Source organism: Scyliorhinus torazame, chromosome 1 (assembly GCF_047496885.1).
Source record: "Scyliorhinus torazame isolate Kashiwa2021f chromosome 1, sScyTor2.1, whole genome shotgun sequence".
In the NCBI taxonomy this organism is placed as follows: Eukaryota; Metazoa; Chordata; class Chondrichthyes; order Carcharhiniformes; family Scyliorhinidae; genus Scyliorhinus; species Scyliorhinus torazame.
In genome coordinates this window covers 304,046,137-304,074,000 of record NC_092707.1, presented here as the reverse complement: position 1 = coordinate 304,074,000, position 27,864 = coordinate 304,046,137, and the positions used below count along the sequence as shown (strand labels likewise).

At 48.5% G+C, this 27,864-nt stretch overlaps 1 protein-coding gene across 8 annotated transcripts in view; it reads left to right on the top strand.

Annotated features, from left to right (window-relative positions):
* sanbr (SANT and BTB domain regulator of CSR) overlaps positions 1 to 27,864 on the top strand; it is a 268,809-nt gene that overhangs the window by 12,684 nt on the left and 228,261 nt on the right. For all 8 annotated transcript variants that reach the window (XM_072507794.1, XM_072507791.1, XM_072507788.1 and 5 more), the window contains 3 exons: positions 11,099 to 11,279; positions 14,027 to 14,117; positions 16,843 to 17,081. In XM_072507794.1, coding sequence (XP_072363895.1) covers positions 11,120 to 11,279; positions 14,027 to 14,117; positions 16,843 to 17,081 — 490 coding nt within the window. In that variant the 5' untranslated portion in view covers positions 11,099 to 11,119. The remainder of the gene's footprint in view (positions 1 to 11,098; positions 11,280 to 14,026; positions 14,118 to 16,842; positions 17,082 to 27,864) is intronic.

The window sequence follows — 27,864 nt, the reverse complement described above, 5'->3', positions numbered from 1 at the left end:
TCCAAAGATATAAATTAAATAATTAGTTAAATATAATTAAAAGCCAGTTTCCTAATGCCAATCTATCATTAAGATGGGAAATAACTTAATACATTATATGAAAGAAAGGATATGCATATACACAACTCTAGGTTGATCTTCGATTAGGATAAATGGTCGGCACAACATTGTGTGCCGAAGGGCCTGTACTGTTCTATGTCCTTACGGTCTCCTTAAAACTTTGTTCACTTAAGACCTAACAATAATTTTCATCAACTTAACTACAAAGAGACTTTTCTATCATTTTGGAAACAATGGAGGGATTTGCCGCCCCCCCCCCCCCCCCCTCCCCCGAATTTCGCAGTGGCGGGATCATCTGGTTCTGCCACTGCCAGTAGGATTTCCCGTTGTATTCTCCCTCTGCCACTGGAAGACCTGCAGCAGGGGTTCAACATAGATGGGACTAGGAGATCCCGCCGGCAAGAATGGTTGAAAAATTCCAGCCAATAAGTTGACATTCTGTTCCATCTGGAGCACTGCATTCAGTTTTGGTCACCGCACCTCAGGAAAGAAACGTTTGCCTTGGATGAGGTGCAGAGAAGGTTCACCCGAATGATAATCGTGCTTAAGTGGTTTAAAAAAAAAATTTTGACCAGGGAGGGAGGGAGCGCGGGGACCAGGGTGGGAGGGAGGTAGCATGGAGACAAGGGAGGGAGGGAGCGCGGGGACCAGGAAGGGATGGAGAGAGCGCGGGAACCAGGGACGGATGGAGAGCGCGTGGGGACCAGGGACGGATGGAGAGAGCGCGGGGACCAGGGAGGGATGGAGAGAGCGCAGGGACCAGGGAGGGATGGAGAGAGCGCGGAGACCAGGGAGGGAGGGAGAGCGGGGACCAGGGAGGGAGAGAGCATGGGGACCAGGGAGGGAGAGAGAGAGACCAGGGAGGGAGGGAGCGCGGGGAACCAGGGAGAGAGAGTGCGCAGGGACCCTTAGAGTGGTAAATTATATTCCTCACGTATGCAAGATTGAGGGTGACCTAATGGAGATGCCCCAAAGATCGCTATTGTTGGACTCTACTTCACCCGCGTGTCCAAAATCCTGGACATAGCCCTTGCGAAGCCCTGTCAGAATTCTTTAAGTGCCGGGCATGTCCAAAACATATGGACATGGTTTGTTGGACTCCCTGCACATCTCGCGCACCTGTCCTCTACCACAAAAAACTTGCTCATTCTCGCCGTCGTCATGTGAGCCTGGTGCACCACCTTGAACTGAATTAAACTGAGCCTGGCACATGATGTGGACAAATTCACCCTGCCCAGGCCATCAGCCCACAGGCCCTCCTCTAGCATCTCGTCTAACTCCTCCTCCCACTTGCCCTTCAGCTCCTCCGCCACCTGCAGCTCCTGATATATGTCCGACACCTTCCCCTCTCCTACCCAGATGCCAGACACTACCCTGTCCTGTATCCTTCGAGGGGGTAGCAGCGGAAATGTCCCCACTTGTTTTTTGAGAAAATCTTGCACCTGGAGGTATCCTGAAAGCACTTCCCGGGGCCAGGTCCCCCCCCCCCCCGTCTATCTTGCCCGGAGCAAATCTATGGTTGTTCCGTATCGGGGTCCAAACTGAGGCCCCCTCCTCCTTCCTGTGCCTCCTCCACTGACCCCAGACCCTCGGCGCTGCCGTCACCACCGGGCTTGTGGTGTATTGTGCCGGCGAGAACGGCAGCGGTGCCGTTACTAGTGCCCAAGATATTAAAAAAGTTAAACGTGTTTGCTAGGGTAGATGAAGAGAAATTATTTCCTCTGGTGGAGGAATTTAGACAAATTTAAATTAGAGCTAGGCCATTAAAAAGTGAAATTTGGGAGAGTACTTTTCACATACAATATAATAAATTTTATTCGCTTGGGCAGAGAGCACACAAATTGATGTGGCAGATTGAGTTTGGATGGGGTGGAAGTTAGAAGCAGAAGGCAGAAGGAGGAGCAACTTATCTTAGTTTAAATTATAAATGGGCTAGGAGGTACATTTTTATTTAGACTGAGATTAATAGATTTTAGACGCTATAACGATCGGGAAAGTTGTTAAGGTATATGATCAGCAATGATACTAAATGGCAAAGCAGGCTTGAGGAATCATATAGCCAATGCAACTCATTTTTCTTTTGTTCGAGCGGAAGTAAGTCCCACATGGAATACAATACAATATTTCATCATCCTTTTCTTAATGGAAACTAGGGATGGACAATAAATGCTGACCTTGCCAATGACGACCACATCCCACAAATGAATAAATAAAATACATTTAAAATTATATTCAGGAAGTGCTCCAACTCTAATGACCTGAGCTCAAGATTTCATAACTTGAATTGGAGACATTCCAATACATTAGAGAGGTTTGGGGAGCGAGAGTTTTCTTTGTCGGTCTGGGCTGGCTTTGCATCCAAATGAGTCTGTTGCTTCCCAGATGCTAAGGTAGGGATTATGGAAAGGGAAGAAGAGTCAGTCATAGGATTATGTGCAGTATTTACACCAGTTCTGAGGAAAACGGGTATGCTTTCACAATGGTTAAAACTGCATCTGACAAAATGAATAAATAGGGAAATGAAGTTTAATTTTCAACTCGCAAACAAGAGTTCTGGCAAAAGGAAAATAAAAGTAATCCGAAAGAACAAGTAAGGGAGATAGAAATAAATTTGAATTTGATGTACAAATATGACAGTGATGGTGTGCAGAAGGAAAAGGGGAGTAGAGGAGGAATTGAAATTGACTAGTTATAAACAGGTAAAAGACATGACTTATTGCAACACCGAGTATGGGAAAGGGTCTCTGGATATTAGAAGTAAATATGTCACAAAACATATAAATTTAACATAAAAGAAAACGATGCAAACCGTGAAGGTGTGGAAAATCAGCATTTCGTGTTTTAGAAATGTCAACAGGTTAAATTGTGAAAATTACAAATGCTTCAATAAAATATTTTCTAAAAAAAGAATCAGCATTTCGGCATGGGATTGCCAATTAGGAGCATAATTGATTACCTGTGAATGCCAATGCTGATAATTTATGCTTACATTTCCAATAATACTAATTAGACTACACCAGAATATAGTAAAACAAATTTTGCATCATTATTAGATACTGCAATGTACAAATAATTGGATGATGTTCTGAGATGTGTATATTTTAGAATAACCAAATTCAGCATTTCTTTGAATTGGACAAGATACTCCACCTCTGTTCAATGATTGCTTTAATTAACTATTCATCTATTCCTCAAATGTGTACAAGAAGTATTTAATATCCATTTGCAACATTTATCCAAAAATTGCGCTTTAAGCGATAGCTTTTTGTTATTCTTGTGTTTGAAGCTTTGCAATTCATTTGTAATCTGTATTCATTTGGCAATTGGGGACCTGCTAAAATTGCATACTCCCAGATAAACTCTTAACTATTTTCTTAAAGTTGGTGATAAAACTACACCATTGAACAGGACATTTATCTGATTCTAATAGCACCATGTCTATAAAAGTTTATATATTATGCCTGGGATGTACTCTCGGATTGATTTTTTTTTTGTGGTGGGCAAGATGTTATTGGTGGGGTGGCCGACTCGGGGTTTCAGACCACGCGCCGCATTGGGTGGACCTGCAAGTGGACTGTGGTAGGGGGGCGAGGGAAGGGGGCAACGCCCATAGTGGAGGCTGGATGTAGGCTCGTTAGCGGATGATTAGGTGTGTGTGGGTGAGGGCCGCCATCTGGAGGTTTGTGGAACTAAATGGTACAGGTGAGGTCTCGGCCGCCATGCTGTGGGAGGCGCTCAAGGTAGTGGTTAGGAGGTAGTTCATATCGATCCGGGCACATGGGGAGAAGGAGGAGCAAGCAGAGATGGCAAGGTTGGTGGACGAGATCCTGCGGGTGGACAGTAGGTATTCGGAGGCCCCGGAGGCAGGATTGTTGAAGGAGAGGCAGAAGCACCAGGTAGAGTTTGGCCTGGCAGTAGGGCAGTTGCGTAGGGACAGAGGGGCAGTGTATGGGGAGAAGGTTAGTAGGATGCTGGCCCACCAACTCTGGAAGCAAGGGAGATTGGAAGGGTGAAGGACGGGAGGGGTAGAATGGTGCTAGACCCGGTGGGGGTTAACGCGGTATTTGAGGAGTTTTACAGGAGGCTTTATGAATTGGAGCTCCCGACCAGGAAGGTGTGAATGCAGCAATTCCTGGACAAGTTGGAATTCCCCAAGGTGGAGGAGGACCTGGTGGAGGGGGTTGGGAACACCCATTGGACTGGTGGAGGTGATGGAGGGTGTGGGGGCGATGCAGGGAGTGAATGTCCCGGGCCCAGATGGCTTCCCGGTAGAATTTTATGAAAACTTTTGGGAGACCATGGCGTTAACAACTCGCGTTTGGCAGATCATCTGGGTGGGGGCCGGTAGATCCTCACCTCTGCACCGTGTGCTGACTTCTACGGTGGTCACTGCTCTGTCTTCGGTCACCCATGATTTCCAGGGTCCGATCCCCATAGGGGTGAGGACTCTGATATCCGGCACCCCACCGCCCGTCTGGGCCCCCTCCAGTCAGTTGTGGGCCAATTTCTCCTGCGGGGACACGGGGCATCTTTTAGCCACGGGCGTGATTCATCGCAGAGGAGGGTGGTCTCGGGGATTGGGGGAAGAGGCTTGGGGGAGATGGGACTTTTGGGGGGAGGGTGGGATGTATGGGTACGGAGGGGATTATGGATTGGGGGGGGGGGGGGGGAGGTTCCAGTGCAAACTCACCTCAGTGGCCCAGTGGAAGTTTTAAAAAAATATATATATTTCTTCAAATTTTTCAACAAATTTTCAACAAACCTCTCCCCCCAACAAGAATAAAAAAACAAGAACACAACAAGCAGAAATTATACATTGGATTCCCCCCATATACAATAACCCCCCATATAACATTTAAAAACACAAATAGGAAAACGCCCCACCTTTTCCCAAACACCACCCCAAAAGAAACCCCCCCGGCACCTGGGCTGCTGCTGCTGCTGACCTCCTCCTAACACTGCGCGAGATAGTCTAGGAACGGTTGCCACCACCTGAGGAACCCTAGCACAGACCCTCGCAAAGCAAACTTTATCCTCTCCAGCTTGATGAACCCTGCCATGTCATTGATCCAAGCTTCCACACTAGGGGCTTCGCATTTTTCCATAGTAGCAAAATCCTCCGCCGGGCTACCAGGGCTGCAAAGGCCAGAATACCGGCCTCTTTCGCCTCCTGCACTCCCGGCTCGTCCGATACCCCAAATAATGCTAATCCCCAGCTCGGCTTGACTCGGGCGTTCACCACCTTGGACATAGTCCTAGTAAAACCCATCCAGCGCCGGGCACGACCAGAACATATGGATGTGATTTGCCGGGCTCCCTGAGCATCTCCCACATCTGTCCTCCGCCCAAAAGAACCTACTCAACCTCGCCCCTGTCATATGCGCTCTGTGAGTAACTTTGAACTGTATTAGGCTGAGCCTGGTGCAAGAGAAGGAAGAATTAACCCTACTCAGGGCATCAGCCCACAGACCCTCATCTATCTCCTCCCTGAGCTCCTCCTCCCACTTGCCCTTTAACTCCTTCACCGAGGCCTCCTCCTCTTCCTTCAGCTCCTGGTAAATCGCCGAAACCTTGCCTTCTCCAACCCATACACCTGAAATCCCCCTGTCCCGAAGCAGCGGGAATTCCCTCACCTGCCGTCTCACAAACGCCCTCACTTGCATGTACCTGAAAGCATTCCCCGGCAGTAGCCCAAACTTCTCCTCCAGCGCCCCTAGGCTCGCAAACGCCCCATCGATGAACAGGTCCCCCATTCTTCTAATCCCTGTCCGATGCCAGCTCCGAAACCCCCCATCAATCCTTCCCGGGACTAACCGATGGTTCTCCCGAATCGGGGACCAAACCGAGGTTCCCACCTTGCCCCTGTGTCGCCTCCACTGCCCCCAGATCTTCAGCGTCGCCACCACCACCGGACTCGTGGTGTACCTTGTCGGCGAGAGCGGCAGCGGTGCCATCACCAGTGCCCTCAGGCTCATGCCCACACAGGACGCCATCTCTAGCCTCTTCCACGCCGCCCCCTCTCCCTCCATTACCCACTTACGGATCATCGCCGCATTGACTGCCCAATAATAGCCACACAAATTCGGCAGCGCCAGTCCCCCCCCTGTCCCTGCTACGCTCCAGAAAAACATTCTTCATCCTTGGGATTTGTGTGGGCGAATAAGACCCCATGATGCTCCTGCTTACCTGTTTGAAAAAGGCCTTGGGGATCAAAATGGGAAGGCACTGGAACACAAAGAGAAACCTCGGGAGGACCGTCATCTTGACCGACTGCACCCTACCCGCTAGTGAGAGTGGCAGCATATCCCATCTTTTAAAATCCTCCTCCATCTGCTCCACCAACCACGTCAAATTGAGCTTGTGCAGGGCCCCCCCAACTTCTAGCTACTTGGATCCCTAGGTACCGAAAGCTCCTTTCCGCACTCTTCAGCGGTAGCTCGTCTATTCCCCTTCCCTGGTCCCCTGAATGCACCACAAAGAGCTCACTCTTCCCTATGTTGAGTTTATACACCGAAAAGTCCCCAAACTCCCTAAGGATCCGCATGACCTCCGCCATCCCCTCCACTGGATCCGCAACATACAACAACAGGTCATCGGCATACAACGACACCCGGTGTCATCCCGTCTCGCTCTCGCTCTCGCTCTCGCTCTCGCTCTCGCTCTCTCTCTCTCTCTCTCTCTTCTCTCTCCTCCCCCCCCCCCCCGACCAATCCCCTCCATTTCCTGGACTCCCTCAGTGCCATGGTCAGCGGCTCAATTGCCAGTGCAAACAATAAGGGGCACCCCTGCCTCGTCCCCCGGTACAGCCCAAAGTACTCTGACCTCCGCAGGTTCGTAGCTGCACTCCACCGGGGCTCTATATAGCAGCCTGACCAAACTGATGAACCCTTCCCCGAACCCAAACCACCGCAACACTTCCCAAAGATACTCCCACTCCACTCGATCAAAGGCCTTCTCCGCGTCCATAGCTGCCACTACCTCCGCTTCCCCCTCCACCGAGGGCATCATAATCACATTGAGGAGCCTCCGCACATTTGTGTTTAGCTGCCTACCCTTCACAAATCCCGTCTGGCCCTCATGGATCACCCCCGGGACACAGTCCTCAATTCTCGTAACCAGCACCATCGCCAGCAACTTAGCGTCACCATTGAGGAGCGAGATCGGTCGATACGACCAACATTGCAATGGATCCTTGTCCCGCTTCAAGATCAAAGAAATCAGCGCCCTGGACATTGTCGGGGGCAAGGTCCCCCCCTCTCTCGCCTTATTAAAAGTTCTCACCAGCAACGGGCCCAGCAGATCCACGTATTTCCTGTAGAATTCAACCGGGACCCATCCGGCCCCGGGGCCTTCCCCGCCTGCATGCTCCCCAATCCTTTAACCAGCTCCTCCAGCCCAATCGGCGCCCCCAAATCAGCCACCTCCTCCTCCTCCATCCTCTGGAACCTCAGCTGATCTAGGAATCGTCGCATCCCCTCCTCTCCCGCTGGGGGCTCAGACCTGTACAGATCCCCATTGAAGTCCTTAAATACCTTGTTTATTCTCACCGCACTCCGCACCGTATTCCCCCCTCTATCCTTAACTCCACCAATCTCCCTTGCTCTTCCTCTTACGAAGCTGATGTGCCAGCATCCGACTTGCCTTCTCCCCATACTCATACGCCGCCCCCTGCGCTTTCCTCCACTGTGCCTCTGCTTTCCCCGTGGTCATCAGGTCGAATTCCGTCTGGAGGTTCCGTCGCTCCCCAAGTAGCCCCTCCTCGGAGGCTTCTGCATTACTCCTGTCCACCCTGAAAATCTCCCCCACCAACCTCTCCCTCCTCTCTCTCTTCTTCCTGTGGGCCCTAATGGAGATTAGCTCTCCCCTGACCACCGCCTTCAACGCCTCCCAGACTACCCCCACCTGCACCTCCCCGTTGTCGTTGGCCTCCAAGTATCTTTCAATACACCCCGCACCCGCCCGCACACCCCCTCATCCGCCAACAGTCCCACATCGAGGCGCCACAGCGGGCGCTGGTCCCTCCTCCCCCAACTCCAGCACCACCCAATGTGGGGTGTGGTCCGAGATGGCTATGGCCGAATATTCCGTTCCCTCCACTTTGGGGATTAGCGCCCTACTCAAAATGAAAAAATCTATCCGGGAGTAGGCTCAATGGATGTGGGAAAAGAAGGAAAATTCCCTGGCCAGCGTCCTGGCAAACCTCCATGGATCCACTCCCTCTATCTGGTCCATAAACCCCCTGAGCACCTTGGCCGCAGCCGGCCTCTTACCCACCCTGGACCTAGAACGGTCCAGTGCTGGGTCCAGCACTGTGTTGAAGCCCCCCCCCCCCCCCCCCCCCCCCCCCCCCCCCATTATCAAACTTCCTACCTCCAGATCTGGAATCCGACCCAGCATGCGTTTCATAAATCCGGCATCATCCCAATTCGGGGCATGTACGTTCACCAGTACCACCCGCACCCCCTGCAACCTACCACTCACCATCACATATCGACCTCCATTATCAGCTGCAATATTCAGTGCCTCGAACGACACCCGGTTCCCCACCAGAATTGCAACCCCTCTGTTCTTCGCATCCAGCCCTGAATGAAAGACCTGCCCGACCCATCCCTTTTTCAGCCTAACCTGATCTGCCACCTTCAGATGTGTCTCCTGGAGCATAACCACGTCTGCCTTCAGTCCCTTTAAGTGCACGAACACCCGGTCCCTCTTGACTGGCCCGTTCAGGCCCTTCACATTCCAAGTTATCAGCTGGACCGGGGGGCTACCCCCTCCCCCCACCTGCCGACTAGCCATCTCCTTTTCTGGGCCAGCCACGTGCCCACGCCTCCCGCACCCTCGAGTCCCCCAGGCGGCGGACCCCCGCCCGACTACACCTCCTACTTCCAGCTCCCCTTTGGCCAGTGCAGCAGCAACCCAGTCCCCCCCCCCCCCCCCCCCCACCCCCTGCTAGATCCTAATCTAGCCATTTTGCTCCCCCCATGACACTCCCGTAAGTCAGCTGACTCCCGCTGACCGCGGCCTCTCCCGCCATTCCATCAACCCCCCCCAGTGTGAGAATCCCCCCACCCCTTGGCAGTCAGTGTGCGCTCCTCTCCAGCCGCCCCCCCCGGCCACGTCCCCATCCTTCCCTAACGCGGGAAAAAGCCCGCGCCTTCCTGAGCCGGCCCCGCCCCCTCTGGCGCAGCTTTTTTTTGCTGCCTTAACCCAACTCCCCATCCCCGGACCTCCACCCCCCTCTTCCTCCGCGGGGCCCTGCCCCTCCATCACCGACGCCCACACTCTCCCACAGCCCCCATTTATCAAATCCATTCACCCATCCCCACCCAGCACCAAAACAAAAAGAACATTCCCCAAACGCAGTAAATACAGTAAACATCCCCCACGACAGACCCTCCGTTTGAGTCCAACTTTTCAGTCTGGATAACGTTCCATGCCTCAGCAGGCATTTCAAAATAGTGGTGCTGATCTTGGAACGTGACCCACAATCGCGCTGGCTGCAGCATCTTGAACTTCACCCCCTTCGGATGGAGCACCGCCTTAGCCCAGTTAAAACCAGACCTCTTAGCCACCTCCGCACTCCAGTCCTGGTAAATTCGGATCTCCGTGTTCTCCCACCTGCTGCTCTGCTCTTTTTTGGCCCATCTCAGGACACACTCTCTGTCCATAAAGTGGTGGAACCTCACCACTACAGCCCTTGGCGGCTCGTTGGCTTTGGGTCCCCTTTCCAGGACCTGATGAGCCCCATCCAGCTCCAGGGGCCTCAGGAAAGCTTCCACGCCAATCAGCGAATTGAGCATCGTGCTCATATATGCCCCGGCATCGGGCCCCTCCACTCCTTCAGGGAGACCCAGAATCCGAAGATTCTTCCTCCTCGACCTATTCTCCAGGTCCTCAAATTTTTCCGCCCACATCTTGTGCTGCGCCTCCACCTTCACCGCCAGGCCCAAGATCTCGTCCTCGTTCTCCGAGGCTTTTTGCTGCACCTCACGGATCGCCACCCCTTGGGCCTTCTGGGTCTCCACCAGCTTCTCAATCGCCACCTTCATTGGCGCCAACATTTCTTTTTTAAATGCTGCTTTCCCTTGTTAGCAGGGGTCTGGCGAGTCCGGTCCCGGCAAATCAGCTGGCAGGACCATGATTTGCAGTGTGAAGCCCATGGGGTCTCGCTAAGTGGATCAATTAATGTTTTCTTGCGGTGATGGCCTCTCTGGGCCTACCGTCCAGAAGCTCGTGGCAGTTCTCACTCGCTACCATACTTGGAAACCTTTCCATTAAATTGCACCCATAATATCCTAAGGGGTCTTGTACAGGGTGGATGTGGAAAGGATGTTTCCTCTTGTGGCAAAATCTAGAACGAGGGGTCACTATTTAAAATTAAAGGGCCGCCCATTTAAACCAGATGAGAATTTTTTTCTCTGCGGGTCATGAGTCTGGAACACACTTCCTCAAAATGCCGTGGAATCAGAGTCTTTGAATATTTTTAAGGTTGAGGTAAGGAGATGAAAAATTATTTTGCATTAGCAAGGGGAATGCTTGAATTGTTTAAAAGCAAAGTTATGTATTAAAGTATTTGAGAAGAGTTGGGAGGAGGAATTATTTGAAACCGGTGTTTTAAAACGAAGAAGGGATGGGGCAGAATAGTTTACCTGTTTCTTGGCGTTGAGGGCTCTATAATAAGGGGGTGCAGAGAGCAAGAGAAACATTTTTTTAGCCAAAGTTTTGTGATACTGTAGAAAACTTTGTGATTTGAAGCAAAGACTTGTCATCTTTTAAAAAGATTAGGTGATTGAAGTAAATGGCGATAAAGAGAAAATGACAAAAAGGTAATCAGATAGGATTGGAATTATTGCTTATGTGAAGGATAAATGCAAGCAAAGACTGGTTGGACAAATGGTCTGTTTCTTGTTATAATTTTACTTCTCTTTAAAATTCAAAGATGTTGAATATTTTTTATGAAAAAAGGATTTGAGATACAATTGGAAGGGGCTTAAATGTTAGAGTTTATTATTAAAGCCAAGCTTTAAATTATTTGCAGTGTGCCAAGAGATTTGACGAGATGAGAAACAATGGAACCATGCCCCATGTTTGTGATGAAAACAAGTGTGAAGGGAGTCCATCTAAAACATTAGCCACATATATTAAATCAACGTTACTCGACCATGAAGAAGATGAAAAATCTAGGTTATCTGTTGTGCAGAATAGCATTTCCATATCAGGTCAGTTCTGTCTGCTCAGTGTTTAAATCTTTAAACATGATACATGGTTTTTTTTTCATTAAATGCTTTTTCAAAGTTGTAGTAGATAATGGGAAGCCCATATATTCAACCAGTATTGCTGAAAAAATACGTTTTGTTGAAGTTTTTGTCTTGAACTCATCAGAACAACTGCAAGAATGCCAATGTAAGGGGAAACAACTTTATACTGTATGAGAAGAGGGTGCTGATTGGTTAGCAACTCTTATTGCTTCCAGTACACACACACGCACCACAAAATGAACGCGACCAACAATCTTAAATTGTTTGTCAGCATAATTTTGAGCACACTGAGAATTATTTAGCAAATGTTGTCCAATCATAGAATCACATCTAATTGTGGACACTGCTTTGAGTTTTGCGAGCACCAGCTGGTTGGGCACGGTCTGTACTTTGCTAGCTGCAAAAAGTAGAAGTGACATGCTGCGCGTACGATTTGGGCTTACATACCTATCATCACACAGATACTGAAATTCATATCCCACGTTACTCATTTGTATGGCAGGCAGAATGTCTTTTTGGCTTGACGGCACATCCTGTTAGTGGCGAACACCACTCGTGTTGCTACTGCATAGTAGTAGCATGAAGTAGCAGCATAGTAGCAAGCTTCGACAAAATTCTTTTTTCAGCAATACTCAGGTTACAACTACTTAGATTATTATTTGGGAAACATGAGCTGTAAATTTACTTCTATGAACAACTTTGCAGAGAATTGCCTGTATAAAATTTACTTGCCTGTATAGTTGTACATGGCTTGCTGAGTAATGCTCAACGTGTTGTTTAGAATCATAGAATCCCTACAGTACAGAAAGAAGCCATTCAGATCATCGAGTCTGCACCAATCCTTTGATAGAACACCCCTGTCCTGTAACCTTGCCCCATGTCCAGTCCACCTAACCTGCACATTTTTGGACTGTGGGAGGAAACCAGAGCACCCGGAGGAAAACCACGCAGACACGGGCTGAAAGTGCAAACTCCACACAGGCAGTCACCCAAGGTGTGAATCGAACCCGGGTCCCTGGTGCTGTGAGGCAGCAGTGCTAACCACTGCGCCACCATGCTGTTGTTTGAAGTCATATAAAATGTCTCACAATGCTAAGGGAGTCTATTCGGCCCATCAGGTCTCTTTCAACACTTTGAAAGAGCTATCCAATTAGTTCCACTTCCCTGCCCTTGCCCTGCAAATGTTTCTCGTTCAAGTATATATCTAATTCCTTTTTGGATCGGCTTCAGTACCCTTTCGGGCAGCGCAATCCAAATTCTAATAATCAAGGGCATTAAAAATCTCTCATTTCTCCCTCTGATTTTTTTGCCAATTTTGTTGAATTTGTGGCTTCGGCTTGCCACAGGTCCTGCCCTCCAATTTCTCCCCATTTACTCTATCAAAACCCCACATAATTTTAAATGCATCTATTAAATCTCCCCATAGCCTTCTCTGCTTCAACATGCAGATGTTTGATGCTGGTATTATTCACTAATAACTACTCACTAATAACAGTTAAATGCATCAGTTTTGAAGACTTGTAACTCTTCCAGTGCGACGTTCAAGATAACTTGACAGTACTCAGACAACTGAATGAAACCCAAACTAGGAGCATTTAAACTTTCTTATTTAGAGGATTTTGTGCAAATGCTGTCACCTCTTGTGTCCTTGAAAGACAATATCAGCTACCAAAAAGAAAAAGTGTCATTGTCCAATAGACCCTTATTATCATACAGCAACAGAAATAATGTGCTAAAATGTTAACAAATACAGAAATATAACAATAAAAACACATAGAAAATAGATGTTTGGAGGTTGTCTTTATTATGCTAAATTACCCTTCAATATAAGCCCTCAGAGCCACTGAAATTCTTAATTTTGCTCTGTTGGTTCAGATGTGGTGGAGCAAAACCTCAATCTGCCTATGCGCACAAACACTGAGCTTCTTCTGTTTTGTGGAAATAGAGGCATTGAAATGGCCAGAGAAACTGCATATGTTTAAAACTTTGCTGCACACACTGACAGAAGAACTGAGGCATGCTCTGGGCTCATCCCAGAATTTTGTGATGTGTAGTCTCCTCTGAATGGAGAAAGTGGACCTCATGAGGAAGGTAGTCCCCTCCAGGATGTATTGCATTTTCCAATTAAAGATTTGTGATCTTGAGGACTTCAACAGGACTTCTGTCACCTCAGCTGGCAAGTGATCCACTAAGGCCATGTATGATCACAATGGGTGTCATTTCACAGGAACTACACCAGGTACATGCCTTTAATTTGAAGAAGGGAAGGCAGACAGAATATTCCCCTTCACCCTTACTACAATTTCAAGGACTGTTGTAAATTGGGTGGAAATCCTGAAATAAACAGGTCCATCCTAATACTGCTATCATGTTTAGTGCAGAAGGAGTGGGGGTGGGGAGACATCTTTATTTCCACTCACCCAAAATACAACATTTTGGAAATTTTATTTCAATCTGCTCACTCTTTCATCTTATACCCATTTGTCCTTTATTTTATGTAGTTAAAGTTGAATTGTTAGTGTTTAGTACAGTCATTGATGCGATTGAAGGACATTCAGATGGCTTGTGTTAGGTTTTACGTCTCAAACTTTATTTTAGTTCATGAAAGAAAAACTGATTGAATCATTTGTATGACTTTGATTAAAGCAATGTAGTCTGGTTTACTATGATTGTGTAATGTGCAGCTTTAATACTCTTAAATATTCAAGGACGGTCTGGAGTATCTTCAGGAAGAAATTGCACTCTAAAAGAAAATGGTTCCACTGATAAAGATGAAGACAAACTGGATGAAAGCCAAGGGTTAGTAACCATAAACTGCATGTATGTCTGTCAAGGGATGTAATCAGACCTATTGAGTCATTCTGTTTATACTCGTTTTAAAAAGTTCGTAACTGGAAAATGCAAAATAATATTTTTGAACTGAGTTTTAGGTTTAAATGGGCCAGATCCAGGTTGGGGTAGGTAAACATATATGTAATAATCTTTATTGTCACAAGTAGGCTTACATCAACACTGCAATGAAGTTACTGTGAAAAGCCCCGAGTCGCCACATTCCGGCGCCTGTTTGGGTACAGGGGGTGAATTCAGAATGTCCAAATTACCTAACAGCACGTCTTTCAGGACTTGTGGGAAGAAACCAGTGCACCCGGAAGAAACCCACGCAGACACAAGTAGAACGTGCAGACTCCACACAGACTGTGACCCAAGCCGGGAATTTAACCTGGGACCCTGGAGCTGTGAAGCAACAGTGCTACCCACTGTGCTACCTAGCTGCCTCTTAAGAACATGTAGAAGTGTTACGATAGTTAGAAAAACAAGTATTCGTCTTCTGACAACATTTTGAAATGATTAAAGTTGAGACATTGAGTAATTTAAATTTATTCATCGAATTACATTGGCCAACATGTATGTGGTTAGTGAATTTGGTGTAGCAGTATCCAATGGTATTTTACAGGAAAAATGGAAAAAATAGAGAAATTAGTAGAGGTAATTGAGATGCAGTAGAAAATCTTGTCAGAAATGTAGCACAGTAAAGCTGTCCATGGAGAGAACGGCAGTGTGTAAAAGCATAGTGGCTCAAGGATGTGACAGCAGTTGTGAAGTTGGGCACATTTTTTCCCCAGAGTCTGACGTTGACATTGGGTTGCTCAAAGTTCCAGAGGCACAGTGGAGCAATAGCATAGAGGGAGTTTGCAAATCAGATATTGAAGTTGCTTTGCTGGGAGACATGGAGCCAATAATGCAAGGTGAGAATAGGAGTGAGTTTTGTGTGTTGGATAGTTTACACACTCTGGAGTACTGTTTTAGTTTTGAGTTTGCATAGCACAGAGTCGAGGAGGCTGGAGGATAATGTTGAAGAAATAATATCCATAGGTGATGTTTGTGTTCAGAGTACAAAAAAATCTCAGCCCATGTAAGTATATCATTCAAATGAAGAGACGTGTTTGTTCACTTGGGTGCTAGCTGTGATGTTTTGCAATAACGGGAACTCTTGTGCTGAATGCTTTTTACCTGTGCAGCTGGTGCTCCTTTCCACACAAGGTAGTAAAGTAATTGCTGTTTCCAAATATAATTTTTGTCATGTATTTAATACATATATGCAATGCATATGTTGGTGTAAAAGAAAACGTAGCAAGAAAACTTCATGCTATGGCTATCTTATTGCTTATGGGACCGGGATTTCCTGTTTCAGCAATTGTCTGCAGATTACCCTGCAGCAAACTGTATAGCTATGATGGCCTATTTTGTGAAGGTGGTGAAGATCTGTCTCTGACTTGTCTAAGAGGTGTGTATTGATTTATAAATGTGGGTTTGAGGCAATGAGTGGTGCAGACAAAATATCCCTGAACACAGTGCTTGACTTGGAATGCATAAGGAATATTCGATGTTACCACTTTATAATTTGAAAGACGGCTGCAACTAGGAAAGAAGGAAAATACGTTAAAATCCCCAGAAAATGCCTAAATGGTGAACTACCTAATAAAGGCATAATCTTGGACCCTGAACTTTGGTGGAACTGTAGAGAGGAAACCTGAGTTTAGCAGAGCTGAGGAGAAATGCCGTTGACTGCTCGCCTGGTGCCTGTCTACAGTGAGAGTCTGGGGATGGGAGTGGGAACATTTAGGCCAGACGGCATTGGATGAGTGGGGACAATAAGTTATGTTAAAAATGATTTGAAGATGCAACATTTTTTCCATGTCAGGGTTTTTCATAAACATGATTTTGCCATGTTTTTTTAAAAAGGTGAAAACTCAACATATATTTCAGTGAATCAGTGGGAACTGCCGCATCTAAAGCTATGCAAAAAGTGCCGTCCAAATGAGAAAGTGTTATACCAAAGAGACATGTAGTGTGGATTACCTGTGATAGCTTGATAATGTACTAGTTTAATCAGAACTTTACTTGGATGAGTGTCCATGCCTTTTGCTTTTGTTTAGGTGAGTATCATGGAGCCTTGAGGGCTATGTCTAAAATTTAAACCTATATTTCTATTTGTTTGCATATACTTTTAGCTGTGTATACAAGCAAAAATATTAGAATATATATATATACCAACGAGGCAAGAAGGGTAAGCACAGTGATTTCCAAAGCCAAAATCCATGGTACTGAAACTGGACGATCTAGCTAATTTAAAAAAATACAAATACAACTGATCTTCTTGGTCTTGATTCGTCAGATTGTCAGAGCTACGAGCTTAACATACACTATTTGGGCTGTAGTCTGCACAACCTCTCTACCTCTGCACCCCCCGTCCCCCCATTATGGTTATACAAAAACACTATCCATTGATGTAAGTAAATCAGCCTGCATAGGTGAGTGCAAAAGTGGCAGACATGGAACTGATGTTGCAGGCTGATAAAATTGTCAGACAAAATGTAGCCTCCTTAACGGCTCAGCTTTAATAGATACGCTAATGCAAATCCTGGTTTCTAAGCACATTTTAATTATTATTGTAAGCAATTAAAAATGGGAACCATGTCTTTGTTATACCCATTGTTTCAAGATGCTTTTATTTTCATAAAAGGCCCAACATGGTAATCCATGTTTGTGATGAAGCCAAAAACCTGAAGCGTGATTTTATTTGTCCTCGGAATCTACTAGTCAGTGAAATGAAGTACTTTGCTGAGTATCTGTCTGTTGATGCACAACGCTGGCAGGAAGTAGACATATCGGTGCACTGTGATGTCCATATCTTTGCCTGGTTGATGAGCTATGTGAAGAGGAAACTAAAACATCAAGGACAAACTGAACATCCAGAACTAGGTATGTTTGAGGGTTGCATTTAATTAGCAGATATTTGTATTGTACAGCAAAAAATTTAGACATAAATTGTTAAAAAACTACTTTTTTTTTCGTAACAACATATTTATACATTTGTTTAATTTTTCTTATAGTGTTATGACTTTATGTTGCCCCTGCTCCCAGTTTCAAATCTTTTTTCAAAAAGTTATACATTCGTGCTAATAAATAGCACTGGTGTTTAGACACTTTTACATCCATAATTGCACTTTTTTTTGCTATTGTCATGTTCTTACATTGAGACATTTAAAAAAAAAAAAAATCAAGTGCCATTATCTTGTGCACAAATTGGGGATTATCATTTATTTGATTTGTGATCTATAATTGTGTTCGTATCTAATGGTCTTGCCGATTCATTTGTTTTTGCTTGCTGTCATGTTGTCGTATGCACGTTCAGAATAAACATAACTACCTTTCAGCTGGATTTAACTACCTTCAGTTTCAGTTTACTATTTATCAAAAGAAAGGTGACGACAGCAAAGGGAAACTGGAAAGGTTATAAATATAATTTAATAATACATTTGCTGCCTATATATAAGCTTGCTTTTTAAAAATATGAATGGGACATTACTCATAACTTGGCTTCCAGATATTAGACTGCCGCTTTGATGACAAAAGCATGGTCCTGACTAACATGATGTCAAGGTGTGCTTTTATAGTACTGCTCCCTTATAGTGCCACTCTTAGCGGTGGCACTTGAGGGAATCATTAAATGGTACTACCATCCTTTAGAGACCATATTTGTCTTCAAATGACTAATTCAGATTGGCACAGTTTGCATGCCCAGCATCATAATGAGGCTTTATATTTGATGTAGAAGAACTTCAAGGCAGGTGGTAGAATTGTGAAGAATCAAAATTGTGGGGAGGGGAACAATTGGCAAACAAGTTCCACCCATATAAAAAAGTATAGAAACATGTGAAGATGCAACTTGTGTATCAGACCTTACAATAATTATTGTTACGTGCAAGATACATCCCCTGCCAATAGTTTTTAATAGGATAGGCAATTATCAAATTAAAAACTAGAAAGGAACATTAGAATGCATATTTGTTCCACCATACAATATTTTTTCCCTTGTCCTTTTTCATTAAGCAATCACCTTTTGGTGTTTAAATATTTTCAGTTTCTAGTAACCATTGTTTGTAGGTAGTCATGTTTAACGTTTTAACTAGCAAATTCTAGAAATTTCTTTCCATTCCGTTTGCAATTCCAGTCTTTTGTTTCCACAGTTTTGGGCAGTATATCAATTTGTAAATCTGCATTTTTAAATTCTATTCTCATAGCCAACCAGTTGAGTACAGCTATTGAGTCTTTTCAAAGGAGCTGAAAAGACCTTTGCATGGTTATTTCGTGGTCTACTTTGATGATTTGTACGATTTGATTCAAATTATTAAATCATTTAATTTCAGCAATAAATTTAGTAACACAACAAAATTAAAATTTATTTCTTTACAAGTCAAGGTACCAGATAAATCAAATTAAGCGCCATGAATTACAGATGGATTGTAATTATACAGTGCATCTCAAATCTTGGAGCAAAATCATATATTGAAGAGAAACCCAATTATATCACATATTTTGCTCAAATTAAGAGAGTACAATCTTTATTAGAATTTATTAACTAATGAAAAAAATAAGCCTACTCGGATATATTGCTCAATAGAGAATGTCTGTTAGGTAAAGAAACATTAATTAAAAAATAGTTATCCATATAGTGTTTTATTTGTTCAGAATTAATATAATTAAGAGAACATTTGTAACACATTAAATGATAAATACCTTTTTAAGTCTGAGGCAGTTTTTAAACCTCTGCAAGCAATAGTGCTGAGACTGATGTTTGTCCTTCAAGCCAAAGATGATCATGTCCATCATCTGGGGTGTTTGGTAGGGTTTCTGTGGTTATATAGATAGCTGCTGAGACTGATTTGCACTCCGAATGTTCTGATGCAAATGGGACAGGACCCTGCAGATGATTGAGTTTTGGATGAGCTGCTAGCATGGGATTTTCTCTCCTTGCATTTTCTCTCCGCCTCTGATATGCACTTGCTTTTGAAGGAAGCCACACTTTTTTGTAATTTGATGTTCTAGGTGCAGCGATCCTGGGCGCACTGCTCCTATACCAAAACTCCAAAGCAAAGTCTTTTAAGTGTCCTTGTAAGTGCTTCCTCTGACTCCCATGAGACCAGAGATGCACTGTATAATATAATTACAATTCTGGCTGCAGGACTTGCCCAATTCAATTGTGACTGTCTCAGTTTGATGTGGATGCTTGGTATACCAGCTTGGGTGAGCACCTCACAGAAGCTACTGAAGGCAGCTCAGTGAAAGTGGTTAAACTTCTAGGCATGAGGCTGGGACACAGTCCAGGTCTCACATGTGTGCACTAGAGTGGCAGCACAGTTTCTCTGTAGACTTTCAGTTTGACAGGCAAACATACTTCTCCTCATTCCCATACTAATGTCCAAAGGCTACATTTGTTTTGACAGTTCTTGTATGTGTCTTGTTCCGAATGTGCAGTTATGTATGATGATTATGTTTTGGACACACCTTAATTTAAGGTGAAATGGACTAATGAAAAAAGTCATGTGATCTGCAAGCTCTGCCCGACAACAAGACTGCATTGCTTGGTTCCCATAGGTAACTGGGGGGGGGGGGGGTGCAGTTCTTGTGCTGTTGAAATGCCAGGTTTGATACCCAGATGTTCTTGTTATTGCAAACTTTCTGTCTCGGAGATTTTAAACTGCAACAGGCAGAGAGATGTGATTTGCAGGGGAAAAGGTTGTTTTCTCTGGTAGCTACCAGAAAGAGTACAGGGGTAAGCTGATTCACTGGTTGTAGAGGAGGAACCCGCTGCGATATAAGGATTTTCCCTGGCGAGGTGGGAGAAGGAATCAGTAGAGGGGGCTTTACTGCTGAAAGTTAGTTTGGGAAATCTCAGTACTGAGGGACAGGACCTTTGGTCACAGGACATTATGACTCAACAAAATGGGGTAAGTGAACCCATTTGAAACTGGACGTGACTAGCTTAGAGTGTTAGTTATCTACAAAGGAACTTCCGGTGGCGGCATGTAGGTGGAAGTCGCACGTTGGGTGGCTCCTGCTTGAAGCTCTGGATTTTGGAGTTTAATCCCCAGTTCCAGGGGCAGTTTTTGAATAAGTTGGTGCAGGAAGACATGAGGAAGCTGAGGAAAGTCGAAGAGTTTGAAAGGCAGTTCGCTAAACACATGGAGGTGATGCGTAAGGAGATGATGGCTGCGATGAAGGAGCTGGTGGAGGAGGCGATGGCCCCGGTGAAGGTAGTGGTGTTGAAAACATATGCCATGGTGCGGGAGCAAGGAGAGAAGTTGAAGTGGGCGGAGGAAGCTCTGTCGCAACACAGTGACCAGTTCACCTTGATGGCTGAGGAGCTGCGGAGGGTGGTGGAAGCCAGCAAAGGACTCCGAGCCAAGGTGGAGGACCTGGAGAATAGATCTAGATCAAAAGAGAAAATGCTGGAAAATCTCAACAGGCCTGGCAGCATCTGTAGGGAGAGAAAAGAGATAACGTTTCAAGTCCAGGTGACCGTCAAAGGGTCAGATTCCAGCATTCACAGTAATTTGCTTTTATCCCATGAATAGGTCGTGGTAGCAGAATTTGATAATTGTGTGCTAGCCTGAGGTGGTGGAGGGCCTGAGACCGACTGAGTACTTCGCGAAGATGGAGGAGTTGTTGGGATGGGATGGGATGGGGGGGGGGTGGGGGGGGGGGGGGAGGAGAAAGGACCCTCCCAATATGAACTGGACATGGCTCATTGGTCACTCAGGCCTAAGCCGAAGGCTATTGAGCCGCCAAGGGAGTCATAATTTGTTTCCACAAACTCCATGTCAAGGAGAAGGTCCTGAGTTGGCAGAGTAAGGCATGAGGTGAATTGGGAGGGAGATGGTATTCGTATACCAGGACAACTGTGGAGCTGGCGAGAAGGTGGATGACCTTTGGTTGGGTGAAGGCTACACTCTACAGCAACGGTTTGGCGTGGTCTACCCGGCGAAGTTGAGGGTGACCTATAATTCGAGGGACTTCTTCGAGGCGGCGGAGGTGTTTGTGAAGGCCGAAGGACTGGGGTTGGCTTTGGATTGAAGGGAGGGGGCAAAATACTGTGCACAGCCTCATCGCTTGTTTCGGGGTGTGTATTTGTTTTGTATTTGTGGAGGGAACAGTTTGGGAGTTGGTTTTTGGGTTGGTTGAGGGGGAATGGTAGTGTACCCTCTGCTCCGGGCTACAGTGGGTTTGCGCAAATTGGGCTTTGGGGTTATGGTGGTTTTCTGGGGAGAAGTCTTTGCGCACTGCTAATGTTTGAATGTCTTTGTTTTCCAGGGATTGGGTCATGGGGGAGGGAATTGGAAGGAGGGGGGGCTTGTGCAGGGGCCTCTACACTAACAAGCGAAAGTTGGCTAGTGAACAGGAGAGTGGTGGGGCCGCGGTCATTGGAACCTGGTCAAACAGGTTTTGATAGGCCTGGGAGGTGTGAAAGGTGGAGGAATGGGAGAAGTGTTTTCAAAAGAAAGTGGATGGGGGGATTCTGGGAGGTGGGAGGGGTTCGACGGTAACAAGGGGATGGAGTGGGTCAGGCCCGATGGGCAGGTTATGATGATGGCGGATAGAACTAGTTGGGGGAAGCAGTGTTGAGAGCCCCCCCCCCTGGTCAGAATAGTAACATGGAACGTGAAGGGGTTAGGGGGGGGCCAGTGAAGAGGTTGAGCGTCTTTACGCAAAGAGCCTAAATGCCGATGTGGTGATGTTGCAGGAGACCCACCCGACGGTGAAAGATCAGGTGAGGCGTACTTGATTGTGACGGAGGCGTTGGAGGAGAGGTTGGTGGCGCTGGCAAACATATTTTGGCTGGGGTCAAAAGGTCAGAGTATTCAGCGATACTAATTTCGGACCATGCGCCGCATTGGGTAGATGTGGTTCTAGAGAAGGGGATGTAGATCTCCAAATTTCTTTCTCTGTCAGTCTGGCCTCAATAAAAGTTGAGATGGATTCGCACGTAAAAAGAAGTTATTTATTTAGCTTGCAAGCTTAAATCATCTTACAGAAACGTAAGAGACATCCAGCCTCTTACACCCCAGAAAACGACTGAACTAAAAGACAAAGGGATCTCTGCAAAATCAATTCAAATGGTATCAAGTTTCACATACTCGACGGACATAGGTCAGCCTATGTCCCTCCTGACCTGTTTGATCTATTCTGATTGGCTCACTTCCAATCCCTTTCTCTGGCCCCTATCAATGCAGCATCACTCTCATAGACACACCTCTTCCTGCTTTTTCCATGCGGTCTCAAACCCCTTTGTCCCTAACTGCCAGAATCAAAGTGGCTTATTTCTACATTACATTAACTAGTATCTCTAAAGTAACTATTTTATATCACATTCATCAGGGATGGCTTAAAGGCTGGGGTGAAGAATGGATGTGGGGATGTTAGGGGACTGGGAAGTTTTTGCAAAAAGATTGGGAAGGTGATCAAGGAATATGTGGAGTTTAATTGCATGGGGGATGTTTTTGCAGTTGGTGGTTTGGGAGGCTCTGAAGGCAGTGGTAACAGGGAGGTGATTTTGTTTAAGGCCAAGATGGACACGGAGGAGAGAGAGGAGCACGAAAAATTGATGGGAGAGGAGGACTAAAAAGTGATGGAGGAGGTGCTGGAGGTGGATAATAATCTTTATTGTCACCAGTAGGCTTACATTAACATTGCAATGAAGTTATTGTGAAAAGCCCCTAGTCGCCACACAGATACACACAGGGAGACGACCACCCCCCCCCCCCCCCCCCGCCGAGTTGCTGCTGCCATTGACCAATGTCTACCGTTCTGCCAGGAAGTCTAAGAATGGTTGCCACCGCCTACCCTTGTACCGACCCTCTCAAGGCGAATTTCACCCTCTCCAACTTAATAAACCCCGCCATATCGTTGATCCAGGATTCCACGCTTGGGGGCCTCGCGTCCTTCCACTGAAGAAGAATCCTGCGCCGGGCTACCAGGGACGCAAAGGCCAGAATACTGGCCTCTTTCGCCTCCTGCACTCCCGGCTCCTCTGCCACCCCAGATATTGCGAGCCCCCAGCCTGGTTTGACCCTGGATCCTACCACGCTCGACACCGTCCTCGCTACGTCCTTCCAATATTCCTCCAGCGCTGGGCATGCCCAGAACATATGGGTGTGGTTTGCTGGGCTCCCTAAGCACCTAACACACCTGTCCTCACCCCCAAAAAACCGGCTCATCCTTTTCCCGGTCATGTGTGCCCTGTGCAGCACCTTAAACTGTATGAGGCTGAGCCTCGCGCACGAAGATGAAGAGTTCACCCTCCCTAAGACATCTGCCCCGTCCCTTCCTCGATCTCCTCTCCCACTTACCTTTCACCGAGGCCTCCTCCTCCTCTTGCATCACCTGGTAAGTTTCCGAGATCTTCCCCACTCCCGTCCACCCCCATGAGAGCACCCTGTCCTGTACTGTGCGTGACAGCAGCCGCGGGAATTCCACCACCTGCCGCCTGGCAAACGCCCTTACCTGTAAGTACCTGAAGGTGTTCCCCGGGGGGAGCCCACACTTCTCCTCCAACTCACCCAGCCTTGCGAACTTCCCGTCCACAAACAGGTCCCCCAACCTTCGTATCCCTGCCCTGTGCCACCCGAAAACCCTCCATCTGTCCTCCCTGGGACGAACCGGTGGTTTCCCCCGTATTGGGGTCCACACCGAGGCCCCAACTTCCCCCCCCTGTGCCGCCTCCACTGCCCCCAGATTTTGAGGGCAGCCGCCACTACCGGGCTTGTGGTATACCTCCTTGGAGGGAGCGGCAGCAGCGCCGTTGCCAGCGTCCCAGACTTGTACCCACATAGGACGCCGTCTCCAGCCTCTTCCATGCAGCCCCCCCCCCCTCCATCACCCACTTGCGCACAATCGTCGCATTGGCGGCCCAGTAGTACCCACAGAGGTTGGGCAGTGCCAGCCCCCCCTATCTCTACTCCACTCCAGGAACACCCTTCTCACCCTCTGAGTCCCTCGCGCCCACACAACCCCCATTATGCTCCCGTTGACCAGCCTAAAAAAGGACTTCGGAATAAACATGGGGGATGTACTAGAACAGGAACAAAAACCTTGGGAGCACCGTCTTTTTGACTGACTGCACCCTACCCGCCAAGGACAGCGGCAACGCGTCCCACCTCTTGAACTCCTCCTCCATTTGCTCCACCAGCCTTGTGAAATTAAGCCTATGCAGGGCCCCCCAGCTCCTGGCCACCTGGATCCCCAAATACCTGAAGCTCCTCTCCGCCCTTTTTAGTGGGAGCTCGCCAATCCCCCTCTCCTGGTCCCCTGGGTGAACCATGAACAGCTCGCTCTTCCCCATGTTGAGCTTGTACCCCGATAAATCCCCGCATTCCCTGAGGATCCTCATTATCTCTGGCATTCCCCCCACCGGATCCGCCACATATAACAGCATGTCGTCCGCATGGAGCGACACCCTATGCTCCTCCCCACCCCGCACCAACCCCCTCCAGTTCCTCGACTCCCTCAGTGCCATACCCAGGGGTTCAATCGCCAGTGCGAAGAGAAGGGACAAGGGACACCTCTGTCTCATCCCTCGGTGCAACCGAACGTACTCCGACCTCCTCCTGTTCGTGGCCACACTCGCCATTGGGACCTCATACAACAGCCTGACCCACCTGACAAACCCCTCCCCAAACCTCTTCAGCACCTCCCACAGGTACCCCCACTCTACCCTATCGAAGGCTTTCTCAGCGTCCATCGCCACCACTATCTCCGCCTCCCCCTCCCTCGCCGGCATCATGATAACGTTCAGAAGCCTCCACACATTCGCATTCAACTGCCTCCCCTTCACGAACCCTGTCTGGTCTTCGTGGATGACCTGCGACACACAATCCTCAATCCTCGTGGCTAAGACCTTCGCCAGCACCTTGGCATCTACGTTCAGCAGTGAAATCGGCCTATAAGACCCACACTGCAGGGGATCCTTGTCCCGCTTCAGGATCAAGGAGATCAGTGCCCGGGACATCGTCGGGGGCAAGGCCCCCCCCTCCCTTGCCTCATTAAAGGTCCTAACTAGCAACGGGCCCAACAGGTCCATATATGTTTTTATAAAATTCGACCGGGAAACCGTCCGGCCCTGGTGCCTTCCCCGCCTGCATGCTCCCTTTCCCTTTGGTCAGCTCCTCCAGCCCAATTGTGGCCCCAATCCCGCCACCAGTCCCTCCTCCACATTCGGTAACCTCAATTGGTCCAGAAAGCGGCCCATCCCTCCCTCCTCCAGTGGGGGCTCGGACCGATACAATTCCTCGTAAAAGTCCCTGAAGACCCCATTGATGCCAACCCCACTCCGCACCACACTCCCTCCCCTATCCTTAACTCCCCCGATCTCCCTAGCTGCGTCCCGCTTCCGGAGCTGATGCGCCAGCATCTGGCTAGCCTTTTCCCCATACTCATTATTCGCCCCCTGGGCCTCCCTCCACTGCACCTCTGCCTTCCTGGTGGTCACCAGATCGAATTCGGCCTGGAGGCTGCGCCTCATCCTCAACAGTCCTTCCTCAGGCACCTCGCATACCTCCTGTCCACCCTCACCATCTCCCCCACCAGCCTCTCCCTCTCCCTCTGCTCCCTCCTCTCCTTGTGGGCCCTAATGGAGATCAGCTCTCCTCTAACCATTCCCTTCAGCGCCTCCCATACCATCCCCACTCTGACCTCCCCGTTATCATTGGCCTCCAGGTACCTCTCTATGCTTCCTCGGACCCGCTCATTCACCTCCTCGTCCGCCAGCAGCCCCACTTCAAAACGCCACAACGGGCGCTGGTCCCTCTCCTCCACCAGCTCCAAGTCCACCCAATGCGGGGCGGGATCCAAAATGGCTATCGCCGAGTACTCCGTATCCTCTACTCTCGCTATCAGCGCCCTGCTCAAAATAAAAAAGTCAATCCGGGAGTAAGCCTTATGGACATGTGAGAAGAATGAGAATTCCCTAGCCCCTGGCCTTGCAAATCTCCAAGGGCCCACCCCTCCCATCTGGTCCATAAACCCCCTCAGCACCTTAGCCGCCGCTGGCTTCCTACCCGTCCGAGACCTAGAGCGATCCAGTGCCGGATCCAATACCGTGTTAAAGTCTCCCCCCATTATCAGGCCCCCCACTTCCAGATCCGGGATCCGACCCAACATGCGCCGCATAAAACCCGCATCGTCCCAGTTCGGGGCATACACATTGACCAGCACCACCCTCTCTCCCTGCAGCTTACCACTAACCATTACGTACCTATCACCATTGTCTGCCACAATGCTCGACACCTCGAACGACACCTTTCCCAACAAGATCGCCACTCCTCAATTTTTGGCATCCAGCCCCGAATGAAACACCTGACCTACCCACCCTTCCCTCAATCTTACCTGATCTGCCACCTTCAGGTGTGTCTCCTGGAGCATGACCACATCCGCCTTCAGGTGCGCAAATACGCGGGCCCGCTTGACCGGCCCGTTCAGTCCCCTTACATTCCAGGTTATCAGCCGGATCAGGGGGCTACCCGCCCCCCCTCCTCCGCCGACTAGACATAACCCTCCTCGGCCAGCCACGCGCCCGCACCTCACACCGGGCCCGTTCCCCACGGCGGCAGACCCCCGTCTCGACCCCCCCCCCCACTCGCTCCAGCTCCCCCTTGACCATAGCAGCAGCAACTCGATTCCCCTCCACCCACCCCCTAGGACCCCTCCTCGCAGCTTTACTCTCTCTCTTTCCCCCTCCCCCATTGCACTTCCGCAAGTCAGCTGACTCCTGCTGACCCCCGCCGCTCCCCCCCTCTCCTTCGAATCCTCCCATTCCCCATCCACAGGCTCTCCACCTCCCCCTTCCATCCCAAGCGCGGGAAACAACCCTCGCTTCCCCACCTCGGCCCAGCCCACTCCAGTCTTCTGCGTGGGAAAAAGCCCGCTTACCACCTACCCTTCCCCGCCACCTCTGACGCAGCTCCTTTTACAGGCCCAGCCCCCTCACCCCCGACTCAGGCCTCTTTCTCCTCCCCCCCCCCCCCCCCCCCCCCCCCCCCCCCCCCCGAGCCCCATCACACTGCCGGCTATCCACCCCTGTTCCATTTACTTAACCCGCTCCAAGAGCCCCCCCCCGCCCCCCACCCCCGCCCAACCCAACCAAAACAGTGCCCAACCCGCCCTAACCACCCTCACCCAACCAGATAGAGAAAAAAAAAAACAAGAGCAAAGGATCCCCCATCAAAAAGTAACATATCAACCGCAATCCCCAAACGCCCATCCCGACCCTCAATCTGTGTCCAACTTCTCGGCCTGAGCAAAGGTCCACGTCTCCTCTGGAGATTCAAAATAATGGTGCCGGTCCTTGTAGGTGACTCACAGTCGCGCCGGCTGCAACATGCCAAACTTCACCCCCCTTCCTGTGCAGCACCGCCTTGGCTTGATTGTACCCGGCTCCCCTCTTCGCCACCATCCGCACTCCAGTCCTGGTATATTCGAACGTCCGCATTCTCCCACCTGCTGCTCCTCTCCTTCTTGCCCACCTGAGCACACACTCCCGATCAGCGAACCGATGAAACCGCACCAGCACCCGCCCGCGGAAGCTCGTTAGCCTTGGGCCTCCTCGTCAGCACTCTATGGGCCCCTGGAAGGACCCCGCTCCCATCAGCGAGTTCAACATGGTGACCACATAGGCCCCCACGTCTGGCCCCTCCAGCCCCTTGGGGAG